Source organism: Corvus moneduloides, chromosome 3 (assembly GCF_009650955.1).
Source record: "Corvus moneduloides isolate bCorMon1 chromosome 3, bCorMon1.pri, whole genome shotgun sequence".
NCBI lineage: Eukaryota > Metazoa > Chordata > Aves > Passeriformes > Corvidae > Corvus > Corvus moneduloides.
In genome coordinates this window covers 107,758,128-107,775,759 of record NC_045478.1, presented here as the reverse complement: position 1 = coordinate 107,775,759, position 17,632 = coordinate 107,758,128, and the positions used below count along the sequence as shown (strand labels likewise).

At 39.0% G+C, this 17,632-nt stretch overlaps 1 protein-coding gene across 10 annotated transcripts in view; it reads right to left on the bottom strand.

Moving 5' to 3' along the window:
• CDC42BPA (CDC42 binding protein kinase alpha) overlaps window positions 1–17,632 on the bottom strand; it is a 184,279-nt gene that overhangs the window by 47,019 nt on the left and 119,628 nt on the right. For all 10 annotated transcript variants that reach the window (XM_032103270.1, XM_032103268.1, XM_032103269.1 and 7 more), the window contains 3 exons: window positions 13,380–13,627; window positions 8,412–8,517; window positions 6,551–6,675 (listed from right to left, as the gene is read on the bottom strand). In XM_032103270.1, the coding sequence (XP_031959161.1) occupies window positions 6,551–6,675; window positions 8,412–8,517; window positions 13,380–13,627 (479 nt within the window). The remainder of the gene's footprint in view (window positions 1–6,550; window positions 6,676–8,411; window positions 8,518–13,379; window positions 13,628–17,632) is intronic.

Here is a 17,632-nt window from a genome sequence, read left to right as displayed (position 1 = left end):
GGAGCAAATTAAGACAAAATTCACAACCAATAATTAACAATTCAATTGTCCAGATAATATTGGAACTCATGGTTAACTTTACTGTACCAAGTAACTATGAGAACTAGCAGTTAAACAGTGAGTCTACTTCAAGAAGTGCTAATTAAACAGGGAGAGTCGACTTCTAATGTTATTAAACAGCACAAGCCAGAAGAGGCTGTCTCATCCACCAAGCTTGTTTTCTATCCAGACATGTTTTCTGGGTGTAAAGACAACAAGGAGGAGACATGCCTGTTTCTCAGATTCTTTGATCATCAGTTACAAAGAAAGAACAACAACTTTCTGTGATTAATCACAGCAGAAGGTTCTTTCTTCACATTGCCTCAGGTGCTAACATGTAAAGAAAGTTGCTAAAAAATTAACTGACTGAAACGAAGTAACTTATGAAAAACCTAAAACAAACAAACAGAAGAAAACCCAACATCACTGCGCCCACCCCATTTCCTCACATGCCTGGCTCTGAACACCTTCATTTTGCCCACAGAAGAGCAGTATCAGGTCTGCAAGGTCTTTATTTAAGTCCCCAAGCTGCCTCAGAGACCAGCATGGCAATACCACAGCTTGATCACGGCTAAGTCTATCAACACCAAACACTGAAATGTTTAGGATCTGCTCTAAGTACTGAACATCAAACAGCTTTAAATAAAATGTAAGAAAGTGGGAAAACATTTTTTCTGTTTCATGAGAATTAACTTATCCTTGCTTCCTGATCTTTAAAAGTAACTCTAAGCCTAAGTATGTTGGACTAGAGAAGAGAGTTCTCCAGATGGTTGATTTTGTCTTACAGTGACCTTCCAGCAGGAAGTGTTTCCCCCTTCGTGCCTATAGGCAATGTAAGTTTTTCTGGTTGATACTGTAGGGCTCATACACACACGGAAATGGTGCTACTTGCAAGTTTAGCATTAATTATAAAAGTAAAAGTTTCAACACAGATTTATAGATAGTTGCCAGGAGGCAAGAAAGACACACTCTGAACTGTCATGGGCAAGGGAGGAACTGAAGAGCTTTCCCACAGTGGCCTTAAGGCCCAATCACACTGTGAAAGCCACAGGCTAAATATCTGCAGGTTGTGGTGACTTTTGGGTGTGCAGTTTAAGGTTTATTTAAGGAAGACAGATTGCTGTAATACAGAGGAGGCAAAAGCAAAATTAGTAACCATTTTCCACAAATCTCACACCCAAGATGAAAAAGTAAACGTTTATTGGGCTTTCTCTTCATTGTCTCCTGCTTATAATTTAGTTCAAGAGGTGGGGAGGAATCTAAGAAAACCCTGCATGTCCTGACTATTAGAGTCATGAGAGTTTTTATATTAATGAGTCACTGTTTTTCTCAAGGTACATCAAAACTCCATGCAAGCAGCATTCCAACTTCTTTTCCCATAACATTCTGGATGACACATTTTGACAACCAGATACAGGTAATCTGAGCCTACACAAACGACTATGTCTACAACAGTGGGCAAAAGATGTGAAAAGTAGTTAAAGATGCTTCTTGGGGGTAGGGAGCGCATGATTAAATACACTGTAAAAAGAAAAAAGTTAAAGCAAGAATAAAAAGAACGTTGAGGCTCTCAAGGTGAGAGTAAGTCTTCCTGATGTATGAGAAGGGAAAGAGATTCAGGAATCAGCATTTAATTTTCTCTATTTTTAATGACATGTAAAATCTTTGCAGAAAAAAAGGGGTCCAATTACTATGCCCATTTTTATGATGCCACATCCTTCCTGATGGAAGGCGAGGAAACACTTCAGTTATTTGGTTTATAATGCACAGAACCCTCAAGCTCTAAATGCTGAAAAGCCGCACATGCAAAAACCTAAGAGAGATGTTCCACAGACATATAGAAATCTAGAAAATGAAAACATAAAGTAAATTTTTACAACTATCTGTACTGAATTCAAGGGGAACTCCTCAGGCTCTAGAAAACAGTAAATTAAAGCAGTAAAATTTGGATCCGAGGTGGTTTTGTTGTCCACTAGATGGCAAAATTCTCTCAGTAATGACATACGTTGATTAAGCGTTATGTGGACCCAAGAGCTCTTGGAGCTTTATTATTTGTTATTGTTTTGCTGAGGTTTTTCCATTTGGTTGGCTTAAAAAAATTAAAATTAAGGAAAAAAAGAGCAAGAATGGCAAAGTAACTCCCGCTAATGTTGCTCTCCTTGTCCTCATTCTGACGGAGAGCCCTGACAAGCACAGCAAGAGACCTGAGGAAGGGAAGTTCTTCAGGTTCCACCCAGTCACTTCTTTCTTTACTGAAAATTTAGATTAACTGTTCTGTTTTCAGATATAATTGCCCTTGCAAGCTTAGTTCATCAATGCAAAGAACCCAGAAGAGCAATATGGTACAAGTTCCTGTAAAATTAAATTTGACCTTTTGGTTGGAGCCAACATCATGACAACCCTCACATAACCACTGGCTGCCATCCGTATGGTGTTTGTCAGGATGCTCAGTGGGTCTCCAGCTGGGATACTTTACAATACAAAATGGACCCAGAGGACCAAAGAATTTTGCTCAACATAAGTGGTCTTAAAGCCCTGGGGTCTTACACCAAGCTCTGTTTAACCTGATTTAAAAACCCCAAGGAAATCTGAGAGTCATGACTCCTCTAGTCTCTCGGTGCTTTCAAATTTCTGTTGTCGTCCCAGTATACTCAAAGTCTCTAACCTCATTTTTAATTTTTCCCCTGCTGTCTCCAATAAAACCTGTTTTTAAAAAATATTTCTCTAAAAATTTTTACCACTTCCTTCTGCTCCCGAGCCCTGAAATTTCACCCCACCCTCCAGAATTTCTATTTTAGAGATAATTAACTTCTGACTATTCTTACTTCAAATACAGCACATCTCAGAATTTTACATGTTTTGAGTTTCTTAACAGTTCAACATGCATAGAATTTTTGCTATTTTTTTTTCAAAATTTGTGTGTGCTTTTTTTTCTGAGAGCAAACAGATTTTAAAACAACCAAAAAACCCCCAACCCAAATTTCAGGGCTTCTTTAGGTTTGATTTAGTTTACAAGTGTTGGGAGGGGGTAGTTGGTACTTTTTTTTTTTTTTGTGGTTTTGTCTTGGGGTTTTTTCCAATGAAATCAATTGAGAGAAAATCAACAATAGTAAAAAAAAAAAATCTGGCTGGTAAGTAAAATATGAACTGAACATTCTGGTAAACAACAGTGAGAGCTTCTGGCCAGGCTGAATCTAAGCCTAACATCCATTCCATAGGCAAAACAGGTAGGATTCAGCTCATCCACATAAACGTACTCAACAATACAGAATTATCCACCTGAATGAGTTGGGCAGGCTTTCTTTTCAACCTGTGGTGAGAAAAACAGACTTCTAGAGTACTAGTCATGGGACTTACTGAGTTTTCTACCTTAGGACTTGTGCAACTAGGTTACATTAATCCCTCCCAAATTAAGGTTCTTGCCAAGTACGCTGGGAATCACTACCAAGATTTCCAGTGACCTCCTTTCTGCACAGCACAGAAATATGGTACCACGGCTATTTAAAATATTCCTTTTTAAAGTGACTGCATTAACCTCCAGTGCAATTAATCTCTTTCCCATCTCCCATAGGGAAATTTATAGCTGACTATAAAAGCCTCAGTATTTCTTACTCTTGTCAAGGAATGATGAGTGATTTGGCTAATATAAACTCGTCAATATAATAGCTCCATTAAGGCTGAATGATCCATGAGGGTCTGTTGAGTCCACAACAGAATTTCCAGTGAAAGTTTGATTCAAATGTTTATATTAAAATATAGCCTTGTTTATGGTATCTTGAGATAACAGCAAGATTAAAAGGCTTTCATACATTATCCCTAAAGAAGATGCAATAAAGCAGAGTAGAAGAGCAGGGAAAGGCTAAAGGAACATGATAAGCCACTGAAATTACTCACAAGTTATAAAATCTGTGAGAAACAGCAATTTAGAAGGGTTGCAGGAATCATGAAGAAAGTGACAAATCTTAACCATCCAAAGTACGAATTTGAAGAGATTTCTTGAGAGGTATCCATTAGATGGCAAAGCACTTAAAAGAATTTAGGGACTTCTTGGGCTTGTGTTACTCAAAACAGGACTAGAACAAGTCCCTTGAACAGGCCTCTGAGCAAACTGTTTACAAATCCAGTAACTATCCTTCCTGGATCCTGCCTCCTATCCTTCTGGATCATGGTAGAAAAAAGGACACAGCAGTGTTTAAGAGGTGGAAATAATGCACCCAAAATATGTATTTTAATGTAATATTGTATGAGAAATCTGTAAAGTTTTGAAGAGGGAACTCGCAAAGTCTCCCCTACTTAGCTAGCTCCAAGGCATTCCATTGTCACACTGAACATCTAGGTACAGATTTAAACTGCATGCTCTTCTGACAAAAACAGAGTCTTGTGACTGATTAAATAAGACTAGTTTTCTCCAAAATTAGGTGTGGATTTTTTTCTTTTAAAATATTTATCATTATAATGGATGCTTTAATACTTCCTATAGCCATGTTCCCCAGAGAAGAGCCTAGTTTCAGTATGCAGTGCTGAATTCTAAGAACAGCAGATGGACATGACCAGATTATCTGGGTACCACATGGAAAAATCTAAACATAACAAGGAAAAAATGTGACCTAAGATAAGGCCTCACATAGCTGAAAAAATTTTAACATAAGCAGAGAAAAGTATGGAGGGAAAATTGAGATGTGTTTAGTGATGAAAAACTGGAACCAAGCCAGACTTTTTAGATTCCCTTAATGTTTGCCCTAGTACTTCTGTTTTCTCCTTTTCACATAATTCTTTAATTTTTATTTCTGTACTATTTAGAAGACACTATATTATCATAAGGGATCAGTAAAATAGTGTCTGTTATTCAGAAAGTTAGTCTTGCATGTTCCAGATCTTTTTTCACTAAGTATCGTCAGAGGTAACAAAACACTCAAGGCCAAACCATTTTACTCTTTACAGTGACATCCCTAACATGAAAAATGCTTTATCATTTGCCTGAACCACATCAGTAATACATCTTAAAATATTAAACACTCTCATAAAAGTAAAGGAGAAGGTACATTCTTAATGGCTGTTGGTACATTTTTACATCATGTTAAGTGGAACAATCTACATTTAATTCTGATTTGTCTTTTCCTACAACTGGCAAGTTTTATGACTGTTTTCACATGTAAATCTGAAAAATTGTGTTTGATTACCTTGGTGCATTATGACAGATAAGCACGACCTTAAAGCAATAAGGAGTGTGAAATTATAGACTTGTATCACTTGTTACCTTGATTTTTTTTCTGAATAAACATTTCCAATTGGCCAGAAATTAAAAGCTGTTTAAATTAACAGTTAATTAACAGTTTTAAATTTCTGTGACTCAGGTTGTCCACTACTATCACTGGTATGAGAGACAAAATTTAAAAGAACACACACAAAAAGTGGACCCTTTAAATTTTTTTACTTCTGCTACAAATACAATGCCTTGAGACACAATGGACTTCATAACACAGATCAGCATTACATAATTTTATGCAACAAACATGGTTTAAAACACACAGGAAACCTCGGGGATGGCCCTTATGCCTTGTTATGTGTTCACATGGCATTATTCAAAAGCCAAACTTCCCTATAGGTGGACAACGAAATTGAACTAACATTACAACAATACCAAAATAGGTTTCTCTAAAACAATGTTTCCCATTTTTGCCTGGGCACAACAGGTTCAATTTTTTCACTAACATGAGATAGGAAAAACAGGGGGAGGGAATAATCAATTAGTAACAGAAAAATACTAGTATATCATGATGAAGTCTTCCTAGAAGTGGATGATCCGTAAAATAAATATCTGAATGCAAACTGGTTTTGTAGATGTGAAACACTGCAGTGGACCATTAAAGGTGAGGGGAGATAAGCAGGCATGAAGGGAAAAAAAAAAGAGAGATGAAAAACTTAGAATACACAATCTTTTTCTCTTAATAGTTTCAACCTTTTTTCTTGTTCTTAATTTGCTAGAATTGGACAGAAGACTCTAGAAAGATAACATCATTATTTAGCAGAAGTACCATTAGAAACATGACTTGACTGGCTTTGTGGTAGTCTCAAATACTCTCCTTGTAAAAAATCACATAAAAGTTGCACTGTATTTGTTCCATTCTGCCACATGCCAAGCAGATGAAGGAAATTATTGCCGAGACATACTCAGCCACTACTTTTCCCAGGCTTGCTCCCTCTCAGAGGCGTGAGCTCAGCACACGATTCCTTTCAGCATTCTTCCATACCCACAAGCCACACCCAATGACCATGATTCTCCTGCACTTTGAAAAGCTCTGTTTGATGAGACACTTTCACTCTTAAGGAGGAACACAGTTTTCTGGATTTGTATATTACTACCATCTCAGCCAAAACCCCAGCAGAATCCCAGACGGGTGTGAGGTTTCACCTCAGCACTCCCAAGTGCCATGTGCAAAGACAAAAACTCAGCACCAGCCCCACCACATACTGAGGGGATTCTGCAATGCCATGAGAGCAGAGTACTCACCACTGGATGATCTCAGTGATTTGGGCCTCCCAGTGGGCCACAGACTCCTTCTTATCAGCCAGGTCTCTCATCTCTTCCTCCAGCTGCCGATTATTCATACTCAGTCTCTCAAACATGGTGGTGAGCTGAAGGAGAATTTAAACAACTCGTCAGAAGTATAAACTGCTGTGACTCCATCTCTGTGCAGACTCAAAACCACATGTTCCCCTCTCCCACACCTTGCATCTGCTTTAGAAATTGGTACTGGCCATCACAATAAACACCATGTAACAATGAAAGCCAGAATCTCTTCCTATGTATGACCTTAGCTGTACTGAAAAGCCACTTTTAAGGACTTGAACTACATTTTCACTCTACCAAATTAATGAGTTTTCTGAGAATTAGTCTCCAAATACCTCTACAACTCTTAGAAGGTTTCTGCTTTGCACCATACAGGTGTGGAATGTTCTGTATAGAAAAATCTGTACTAGAAGAGCAAAGCAAAGGCATAAAAATTGTTACAGCTCAGATAAGACTGCTGAACCCTCTCCCTTGTTTAGTAACCATGGAGAGAGAGAGACTGAACAGATACAGGCATGAGACAGCCCTGAGATTCTCCAGGTGTCTCATATTCCCTTATTTCTCATTTTACTTACTTGTAGACAGGGAAATTGAAATTAAATGCACATCTCTAAGTACAATATGTTATACCTAGCAATTAACCTCTCTCATTCTAATAGCTGCCATTCATACAGGCACATTCTGGAAGACAAAAGCCACAGCTAACCCGAGCTGGTATTGGGAACTAAACCTTCATTATGTTAAATTATTATTCAGAAAGTCAAATTGGAATCAGAGACCAGACAGACTTTAGAGGAAGGCCTGCTTAGGAGAATGAATCTCAGGTGAAAGGCTTCTTTTAGTACTGAAATATATTAACAATTCAAAATGATAAAAGAATGGCCAATTTAAAATCTGTCTTGCTTTTTACTCCAAATATGAATAACTCCACACCCTATTTATCATTTAAATGGGCTTATAATTTAAATATGCCTACTTATTATATGTCATTTGACAAGAAAAATACAAAGCTAATGGTGGGGAGAGAGAAAGCAGAAAAACTATCAAAGTGACTAGGCTTTCTTAGTTTTCTTGGACTAAGCCTACACATAGGCATATATATTGTGTGTCTTACACTGGTATGAAAATATACTTTAATTTGAGCACAGACATGCAAACATGCTTACTTTGAAGAACATTGTACTTTCATCATGTTTTTAGAAAATCTAATGCATTACAAAAAGAATAGACAAGTTTAGCAAGACTTGGATAATGCACAATGAAATTGAATAACCTGTCAAAATGAACAATAAAGAGACAATCTAAATGCACGAATCGTAATTATTACTTGCTCAACACACTTCAGTTAATATGCCTTATCATTTGTATTTTTTTAATATCTCAAAGCAACACTTAATCTCAAAGGGTAGGAGGGGCCCTGGTATTTCAAACGATTGACATGCAAATGTATTCTAAGTAATCACATCATTAACTGTGTGTTTTTATATTTGGGTCACACAATGAAATAATCCTTCTTTTTTGGCTTACAGTGTTGTCTAGAATTAATCTTACCAAAATTAAGACCATCTAATTCCATTCCCACACATAAATACTCATATATGCACATATATATGCACATGCCTTCTCAAGTTCAGATGCATGTAGACACTATTCATATCTAATATTAATCACCAATTTTTTGTGTAACATCAATTTCTACTTTCAGTTAAAAGGTAGTTATAACCAATGCAGCTCCATATTGTCCAATTTGTACATAGCATACACTAGTTGTAAATTCAGGGCTTAACTAATCAGCACTCACCTTATCAAGTTCATTTGTAAGTTTTTTGTTTTCCTCTGTCAGCAGAATCTTTTCTCGTTCATACTTTTGTTTGAACTCTGTTTCAAATTCCTCTCTTTCACTTTGGCTAAGAAATAAAGTCAAGTAGAATTAGAAAGTTTTCTATTCTAACTCACCCCATTATTCACTTAAACACAAAGAGATCAATGCACACACATGTTGGAGGGAAGTACTACAGTGATAATAACACAGCCTATTAAAACTAAGCCATTTAATATACCACCATCTTAGGACTACAAGACAGCCTGCTAAATTTTTGAATTAGACAGTACAGAATCCTTCAGTACAAAACTAACAGAGCTCCACCGAGCCAACGTTTATTAACCCACTTACACAAATTTTATTCTTCAGATGTATCTTTTGAACACTGAGCAGCTGTAATCCTGCAGACCGAAGTGCGTGTCCATATTGTAAAATGCTCAGGGTACATTCTCAGCTCACATGAACATTATTTTAACACACACATTTCTGTAACTCCAAGTTTCACACAGAATAACCGGCAAAAATGAGCACACACGAAACCAGAGCATACAGAAGCTAAATTAGAGCACTTGGGGCTGGGTCTCTGATGAGCACAGCTTGTATGGGCTAGTCTTTGGGCAATTCAGAACAGCCAGAAGACACATGTGAACTGTTAATTCAGGTGTCATGCATTCACTATGAGCAGAAAGTGGATGGATAACTTTTACATTCCTAGTATCACCAGATTCTACAGCAAGTTTGGACCATTCTTTCTGAAAAAGTTTCACAGTAGCTGTTTCCCCCAAACCTTCCCTTCTCCCATGGATGTTTCTCAGTAGAGGAGAACCCCTGGTTGATTCTGCTCAATATCAGCTTCGATCTTGCACAATGGATGTGAGAACCTGAAAACAAATGAAGCTGCAGGCCCTCTGTTTGCCAAAAAACCCCATGGAATTTCCTTCAAGTGGTGCACAGTAATGTTTTAGATGTGGAACTCCCACCTTTTATCTACTGTTTTCAGATTCACTAGCCTTGCATCTTGTATTCACCTTTTCACCAATTATTTGGGTCACTGGCACAAAGTTCATCAGCAGGTTGATGGAACTATCCTGTAAGTGCCACAGATACAGAAATATCCACTCAGCAAATACCACTGTCCAGTCTGAAAAGACTTGAAAAAGTGCCCAGTATTAAAGGTTAACTCTGTAAGAATAAAATCCAGGGGAAGCCTTGTCTTGAGCACTGCAATTGTTTTTCTAGATACTGATCAGAATTTTGCACAATGCAAAGATAAAATACATTCTTGCTGCTTTTTCTGAGATACAGAACTACTAAAGCTTTGCCAAATTGAGAGAACACCCTTCAAAGATGAGAAATGTCAGTGGTTACAGCAAACCCAGTTAAGAGTAATGCTGGTTTGAATTTCCTACTCTTAATTTGAAATTCATATAGTGCTTCAACCACTCTTTGAAATCTAGTACATGTTAGACTCATGGTGAAATTCTATGTTGCTAGGCATCCTTTGAAACATAACACTTCATCCTAGTAAAGTTATATACTATCTCACTGTTTAAATGCCAAGTTTGAAATTCACCATCACTCCTTTTTTGCAACAGATTCCATGCATATGATCAGCTGTGTAGGGAAAAGGCAGGAAGAGATTAAAGCATTGGCTGTCATAGGAATTAATAACAGGTCCTGCTTCTGTTTTCAAGGAGTAGATTCAAAGCTAATTTTGCAGATAGAAGACCAAACTAATTTTTAATGAATTTCTTTTACGCAGCTTTCATGGCTTTGTTTAGGAATTTTTAATTCCGTATTTGTCTTAGATTTATTCCTTTAAGGCTTTAGGGCTCAAAGCAGCCATAAATGGTGGTGGATTACAGAAGTTATGGATTAGTGAAAGAGCCCAACATATTTGTAATTTTCTGTATTTTACATTCTTAATTCAGCTGGTGATTGTCATTACCCCAGTCAGTCAGACTACTACAGTATAATACAGAAATGAAGATAAATTTGAAACAGAGGAGAATGTGTGTATAATCCATCACACCCAAACAGCGACTCTGTAAACTACAGAACTGTGACAGACTCCATAGGTGTACCTTGGACAGCCAGCAAGATCAAAATAATGCTTTTGCTTTGAAGCCTGGCATCCTCCTCTCCCATCAAACTTCTCTCATCTAACGTTTAGCTAGGTGTCTGCTCTTCAAGTTAAGAAATCATACACAACCTGGCTTTCTTTTTATCAGTAAAACTGCAGCAAACCACATGCAAGCAATGTGAAATACTACTTTATGGTATCACTTTGTCATTCCAGCTCCTTATTGCATCCGTATAAAGTGGCCAAATATTTTATCTTACTGCTTTGAAACCTAGAAAAATAGACCTGAAACAAACACCAGCCCCCAGGCTTCTTTATATCACACAATTTAAAACCAGCAAATGCTGTTCTATAAAGCTCTCTGCTTTATAAATCCATCATGAAATGACAGGCCTGTAAGAAATTTCTACAAATGTGATTTATTTTACACAGTTTCTTGCATCTTCTTCTGAAATATTTCCTAATGACAATTCTAAGAAATGGAATCTCATGTTACACAGATCACTGGCCTGATACTGTGTTCCTATGCTTCCAACTTTAATAGCACTCATGTTATGAGACTTCAGCAAAGGGCAATCATTTTGTACAGGAAGGTAGTTTCTCTCCCCTGAAGACTTATGCTTTTGAAATAGCAAAAGTTAGAAAGCTTAAAATTGAAGCAAACAAAGAAAAATATCCATTTAAAAAATCCAAACCAGAAACCACCAACATGCAAGTTACACAGAAATCTACATACAGATTTTGTCAAAGCTCTTATTGATCCTTGCTTAGAATAACCTATGTAATTCACTCAGATTACAAAGTAATACAACCACATCCTCTTACCAAGATCTTTTTTAATATGCACTGAAAATTACTTTTAGACTACTAAAATATTTTTGCCAAACTGTAAAAGCATACTTCAACTCCACACCCACCCCAAGCCTATTGTTGAAATAATTCCACTTATTTCAGCACAAAGCCTCCAGGTGCTTCCTTTTCAGTGCTTATATTGAACACCTCTCTACTGGAAGACTCACAAAAAGCTTTTCATGCCTAACTACAAAAGCTAAAAACAAAATGCATAAGCAGAAACAGAAAATCTATGTTCTTTTAAGGAAAACTACCAACTATTGAGTAGCAACAGCAATTCCTGCATTCCCAGTGCTTGAGCTTCCCTTCAAAATTGCAGAAGTCAAACTACAGCACAATTTGAACGGTGGACTTCTGCCTTTCTGTGCAGTCCTAACACTTGCATGAGATTCTGCAGATTTGTTTAACAAAAGACAGACAAGATCAGTCCTTCAGCAATCACTCATCATGTGCCTGGACACCTGTCTTAACATGATGCTGCAGCCCTTCCCATGAGGAGCCAAGTGTTGGATACCTGTTATATGACACATTTCTGCTCATGCTTTAAAATGCTTTCTTACACAAACACTTGAAATACTACAAGAAACACTTGGTTATGACAGCAGCCATTCTAGATTTGTACCCAGTTCTTTTTCCATTTATAGAGAGAGAACAGACTGAAAAAAGGTTTATGAGCTACCTAGCATGAAGCACATCAACCTTTGCTATTTTACTAGATGGACATCTAGTTAGAATGTCTGCAGCTGTACAATACCAGAATTGGGAAAGGAGGAATTTTTGGTCTGGTCACTGCTTGGTGGTATGAACCTTACAAACAGTTTAGCCTGCAGAAAGAAGTATTAATGATCCTTTATTGAATATTGCTCCTCCCAAGACACTGCTGCACTTTTTTAAAAGAGTGTCATACCATCACCTTTATATTTTACAAGACAGAATGGCCTTTTGTGCACTTGTAACTCTTTGGTCAGCAAGACCATTAAGTTGTGTCACAATGAAAACATGCTGCTGAGGCAAGTTTTACCTCTCCACCTAGAACAAAACAGCAAACTCCTGCGTTGTTAGTAGGTCCAGCTGCATGCTAGGAGGAAACAGTTCATGCACTGCATTCTAGGCTGTATGATCTACGATCCCTGCTGAATACAATTTACCAGAGAAACAGTGTTTCCACCTCTATTTGCATGAACTTTTTGGAAAAAAATTGTATTTAATTTACTACTTATATTTAAAGGACTTGCTACAGTTTGGCTAAGCTCTCAGCAGGGACTTTTCCATGCTTTCTCTCATTTGCCATCTTGCTACAGCAGCAAAAACACTCATCTATGTCAGCATCTATAAAGCATTCTGAATTTTTTATGAATGAACATGTTCAATTTTTAACTTATTCCCACTACTACACCATCCAACAGAAAAACTTCTTTTTATTGATGAATGCCTCAAGGAACAATCTCAAGGCCAGTTATAAGCTCCTCCACGTGGGAGAGAAAAAAGCAGGTCTGACAAATTACCATGTCAGAAGAGATAAAGCAGCTAGCTTATGCCCACAGTAGTCTGCTGACTGATGTTAACACTGGATGGAACCCAGCATGGATTAGCCTCAGCTCACATTAAGTGACTGTTCCTGCGCTGGCAGAAATGTAAACAATACTTGATCTCTAACACATCAGTTTTGCATCAAAAGATGAAAATACCAAACAAAAGAAAAATGTCAAAAAACCATTTTAAAGTGCAACACGAGCTTCAGAGGTAAACTCACCCTGAGCTACAAGTCTGTAACTCAAGTTACATACCCTTGGAACGGTCAGCCAGTAAAACAGTTCTGGTGTAAAATTAGCTGTTTCAGTACAAGGATGTGAAGATTTTTGTTCTGTTTTTAAAGGTGGTCGTTTTCAACTCTGGCATCAGCGCAGCCAAAGTCCAACAGTCTGCACTACACTTAAGGAAGTGACAGTGTTTGGAACAATACTAGGAGACTTCAAAAGGTTAAAAAAAGGTAAATTTCATACAGTACTCACTTTTCTCTTCTGGTTTTCTCTAACTTGTCTTTCAAAACCATGATCTCCTTCTTGAGGGCAAGCTGCTGCCTCTCTGCATCCCACAGTTCTTTCTTCAAACTTTTTATTTCATTAGCATGCATCATTTCACGTTTAGATAGTTCTTCTTCATAGAAAACACTCTTCTTTTCCAAGTCTGCCTTTAATTTAGTTATCTCTTGCTGGTGTTCTATACTGCTTACGCCAGGTGAGCGGCCAACCTGTTTTTGCTAAAATAAACAGCCCCAAATTAACACTCAAGAATGTTGAAAATTATGCTTAGTAACAACTCGATATTCCTAAGTCTTTGTTTAGAAAATATCCCATTAGTGCCTTGAGTTAAACATAACTAACTCACTTTTTTTTCGAAATTTGTTACAGTATAAATCTGAATGACACTCTATTATTTGATTATTTAAATGCAGTAATAGTTTTCAAGCCATTGAAAATTTGATCATCACTTTAAACATCTCTGGTCACATTCTGACTCCCCTTAAATGCAGTCAGAAAGTGACCACAGAATTAAAGACTTTGATGCTTCCACTCACACAGCTGACAGCAATAAGTTCAACTGACTTTCAGAAACGCAGAATAAGGACTAGGATATACAGTTAATACATTCTGAAGGAAAAGTAATTTCTGGAAAAGCTATACTAAGAGAAGCAGATCGTTAACTGAATGCTAAAATCTAGCTACAGAAACACTGTATGGATGGTATCAGTCAGGAGGGAAACCTGACCTATTTTACTCAAACTGATCATTTACATCACAGTGGATTAACAGGAAAAAACAAGCTTTAAACAATAAGAGTAATTACTTCACTTTTCGAAGTTTCATAGCTCTCTTAGTGAGGTCTTCTGGCATTTCAATAGTCTTTACACACTGCTTCAGGATACATACACATTTGCACCAAATGCTGCACTCACTAAACTCAATGTCCTGCCATAACATAGAGGAGGAGCAAGATCAGGTTCAAAATGAGATAGTGGCACGACATGCACTGAAATCCAAGTACGGAAATAACTTTCTAATGCCAACATATGGACAACCTGGTTTGGAATTTTTTTCTGTTTTTTAAAATATGCAATTCAAGGTAGTCTAAGGAAAGGAAATTCATAAAAACACTGTGTTTTGACAAAGTGCACGTAACTGGAAAATCTACTTCCCTATGGTGACTTTGTCACACTGTCCAGAGGATCAAATATATTTTGTTAATTATATCTCCATTCTTACCATGAGATATTAGAAACCTCTCAGTCACCCTTAATTGCGACTGGCTTCGGGTAATTTTCTTTTGCTGATGTATGAACAGGATTTAAGAGCTAATTGTCATTGCAGAACACTCCGATGAGCTGAATTTCTACCATGACAAATTCTGTGAGAAAGCTGGGCCTTGCTGTTAGTGTCAGCAAAAAACTGCAAAACCCCCTAAATGTACGAGCCAGAGATGTGCTGCTACTGCACTGTTTTCTCTAACTCATCAAAACAACCATCTGTTTTGATGTAAGACTAAAATTCTGCCCTTAGGATGCAGAACAGTAAACTGGAAAAGGAAGATGCCATCCTAACAGGAGGTGCTTTGGAAAAAGAAAGATTTCTTTTTTTTTTTTTAAAAGCAAGCATAGGAATTTTCTGTCATGCACAGGCAGTTAACTATGGAACTTGTCTGTTACTGCCCAACATCCTGAATTGCTTACACACACAGGGTATTGGAGCACAGAGAAAGTTTAGGCTTTGCAACATCATCTATCAAGTACATAAAATGTTTTCCTGGAATTGCACATTTTTTACCACAACAAAAAGACACTATTGGAACCATAAGAGAGATGGTGCAGTAGAAGAGAAAGCCAAACGGCTTAGAAAACTGGAGAGATATAGTAAACAAAGAATACATTTTGAATTGATGAAAACATATATTCCAAATAGATGTTTTCATACATGCCTATTTCAAATGGACAAATGGTGCAACTGAGACATAATGCATCTCCTGGCACACTGACAGCTGCTGTTTAATGCACCCCCCCCCTTGGCTAACAGGGCACACTGCTGACTGAGTCTGATTTTACTGAAAATGCATGACATCCACAGGATCCCCTCTGTCCACACACATCACTGACAAGTTTGCAGAACCCCAGCAGGTCAGCGTTGCAGGACTTGGCCTGATAGAAGGCACACTGCCTTCTTCCCAATAGGCTCTGCTTCATCCTGGAACTCTCTGACCTTATCCTCTACCACAGCCTCTACTCCTTTCCTAAGGAAGGAGCTGCAGCCAGTACTCTACACCTCCCCAGATGATCTGAACGAGAGTTACAGTGGCACAGTGGGCTGCCTGTAATAAGAGGGTTCACATCTTGGCCAGCAGCTCTCTTCTCATTTAAGCTCCTTCAGAACTCCCTCAGGTGACTTCACATCTGACGCACCTGCCAGCTTTCCTGCTTCCTGCAATCACCCCAGAACCACCCAGCTCACCGGCCCACCCTGCTGCCAAGAACACACCGTGCGGCCGTGTTAGTTTAACACAGCCTGGTTTTCGGTGGGCGGGAGAAAGCTGCTAGAAGTTTCTACTGTGTCCGGCATAGAGCCAGTCGCTGAAGGCTCTGACGATGGGCACTTTACCAGCCCAATTAGAGAAGTTGGTAGCGCCTTTGTGATGTTTTAAGATGTTTTTAAGATGTTTTAAGAAAGGAAAAACCGCGGGAAGGTCTCCTTCTTCCTCCCCTCCGAGGGGGTCCCTCACGGCGCGGCGGCCAGGGCCGTGCCGCTGGAGGAGCCATCCCGGTGCCGCGAGCAGCTGCGCGGCCAAGACCCCGCGGCGGGAGCAGTGCTGGGAGTGCCCCTGAGGTCGGGGCTGGAGCCCTCCCGGGGCTGGAGCCTTCCCGAGGCCGGGAATGGCGCGGCTGGGGACACCCACGTGGGGCTGGCAGGGACCACATGGCCAGCGACAAAAACGTGGTGAACAATTGCCCGACACGGAACACAGACAAGATCAACCTTTTCAGCACAACGAAGCTCTATTAGGACTTTTCAATTAACAGAACTTGAGAACAATAATACCTACGGACAAAAATTTTCTTCCGAGTCAGAGAAATGGAAAAAAAGGGAGGACACGTGAGGAGAACCAACATAGCAGCACTGAGGTCAGAAAAGAAGGAGAGGGAGGAGGTGCTCCAAGCATCGGAGTGGAGATCTCTCTGCAAGCTGTGGTGAGGACTATAACACAACGAATTCTTTCCCTGTAATTCATGAGGTGCGTGGGGGGATGCAGAGATCACTCACAGCCCATGAGAAAGAGTGCTCACGCTGGAGCAGGTGGATGCTGGAAAGCTGAAATCTAGTGAGGAACTCAGAGAGAGAAGACCCTTGCTTCCAGAGACAAAGAGAAGCCTTGCTTCCAAACTAGAACAGCTTATCCTTAAAAGACTAAACCTCATGAACTAAAATGACCCATGCTAGGCAGTTTTGGGAAAACTGCTTGGCCCGTGGGAGGGACTCATGTTACAGCAGGTTGGGGGGGGGGGGAAGGGGAAAGGGTTGCTGTTTGTGAAAATTAAAACCCCGCCAGAGAAATTCATAGAGAACTATCTCCTGTGGGAAGGACCCCACGGCGCAACAGAAGAAAAAGCTCCTTTCCCTGAACGAACTGAAGATAGATTCTTAGAAAGTGAAAGACTGACCACACCCTCATGTTTTGTCTCCTTGCACTGTCGGTGGGAAAGAGGGAGGGGCTGAGAAGAAAATAAGTGTTCTAAAGGTTTATTTTAGTTCTCATTACCCTTTTTACTTTTAATTCTGTTAAACAGTAAAAGGAAAATTTATTATTAAGTTTTCAGCCTGTCTTGCCCTTAAAATGTTTTTCCCCATATCCTTATCTCGACTCAAGAAGTTTTCGTTTTAATTTCCCCATCTCTGCTTAGCCATAGCAGAGGAAAACGAGTGAATAGTTTTTCCTGGGTGCCTGGCGCTTAGCCAGCATCAAACCTCGACAGTGGCAATCTCCAATCTCCCTTGCTTCAGCAGTGAAGTCTGACACACGAAAGCCTGGTGGAGCATTTCTGCCACAGCCCTATTAGGTCAGAGATTGCCTTTTGCATCCCCAAGCAGCCTCATGAGTTTCCTGAGGTTTTCTGCTTTGGATTTACAGAACTTCCCACAATCACTCTGAGCATCTACTGCAAAGTGCTTCCTAAATTCTCTTTATTTAGCCCTCTGTATCCTGTTCACACTTAACCTGCCAT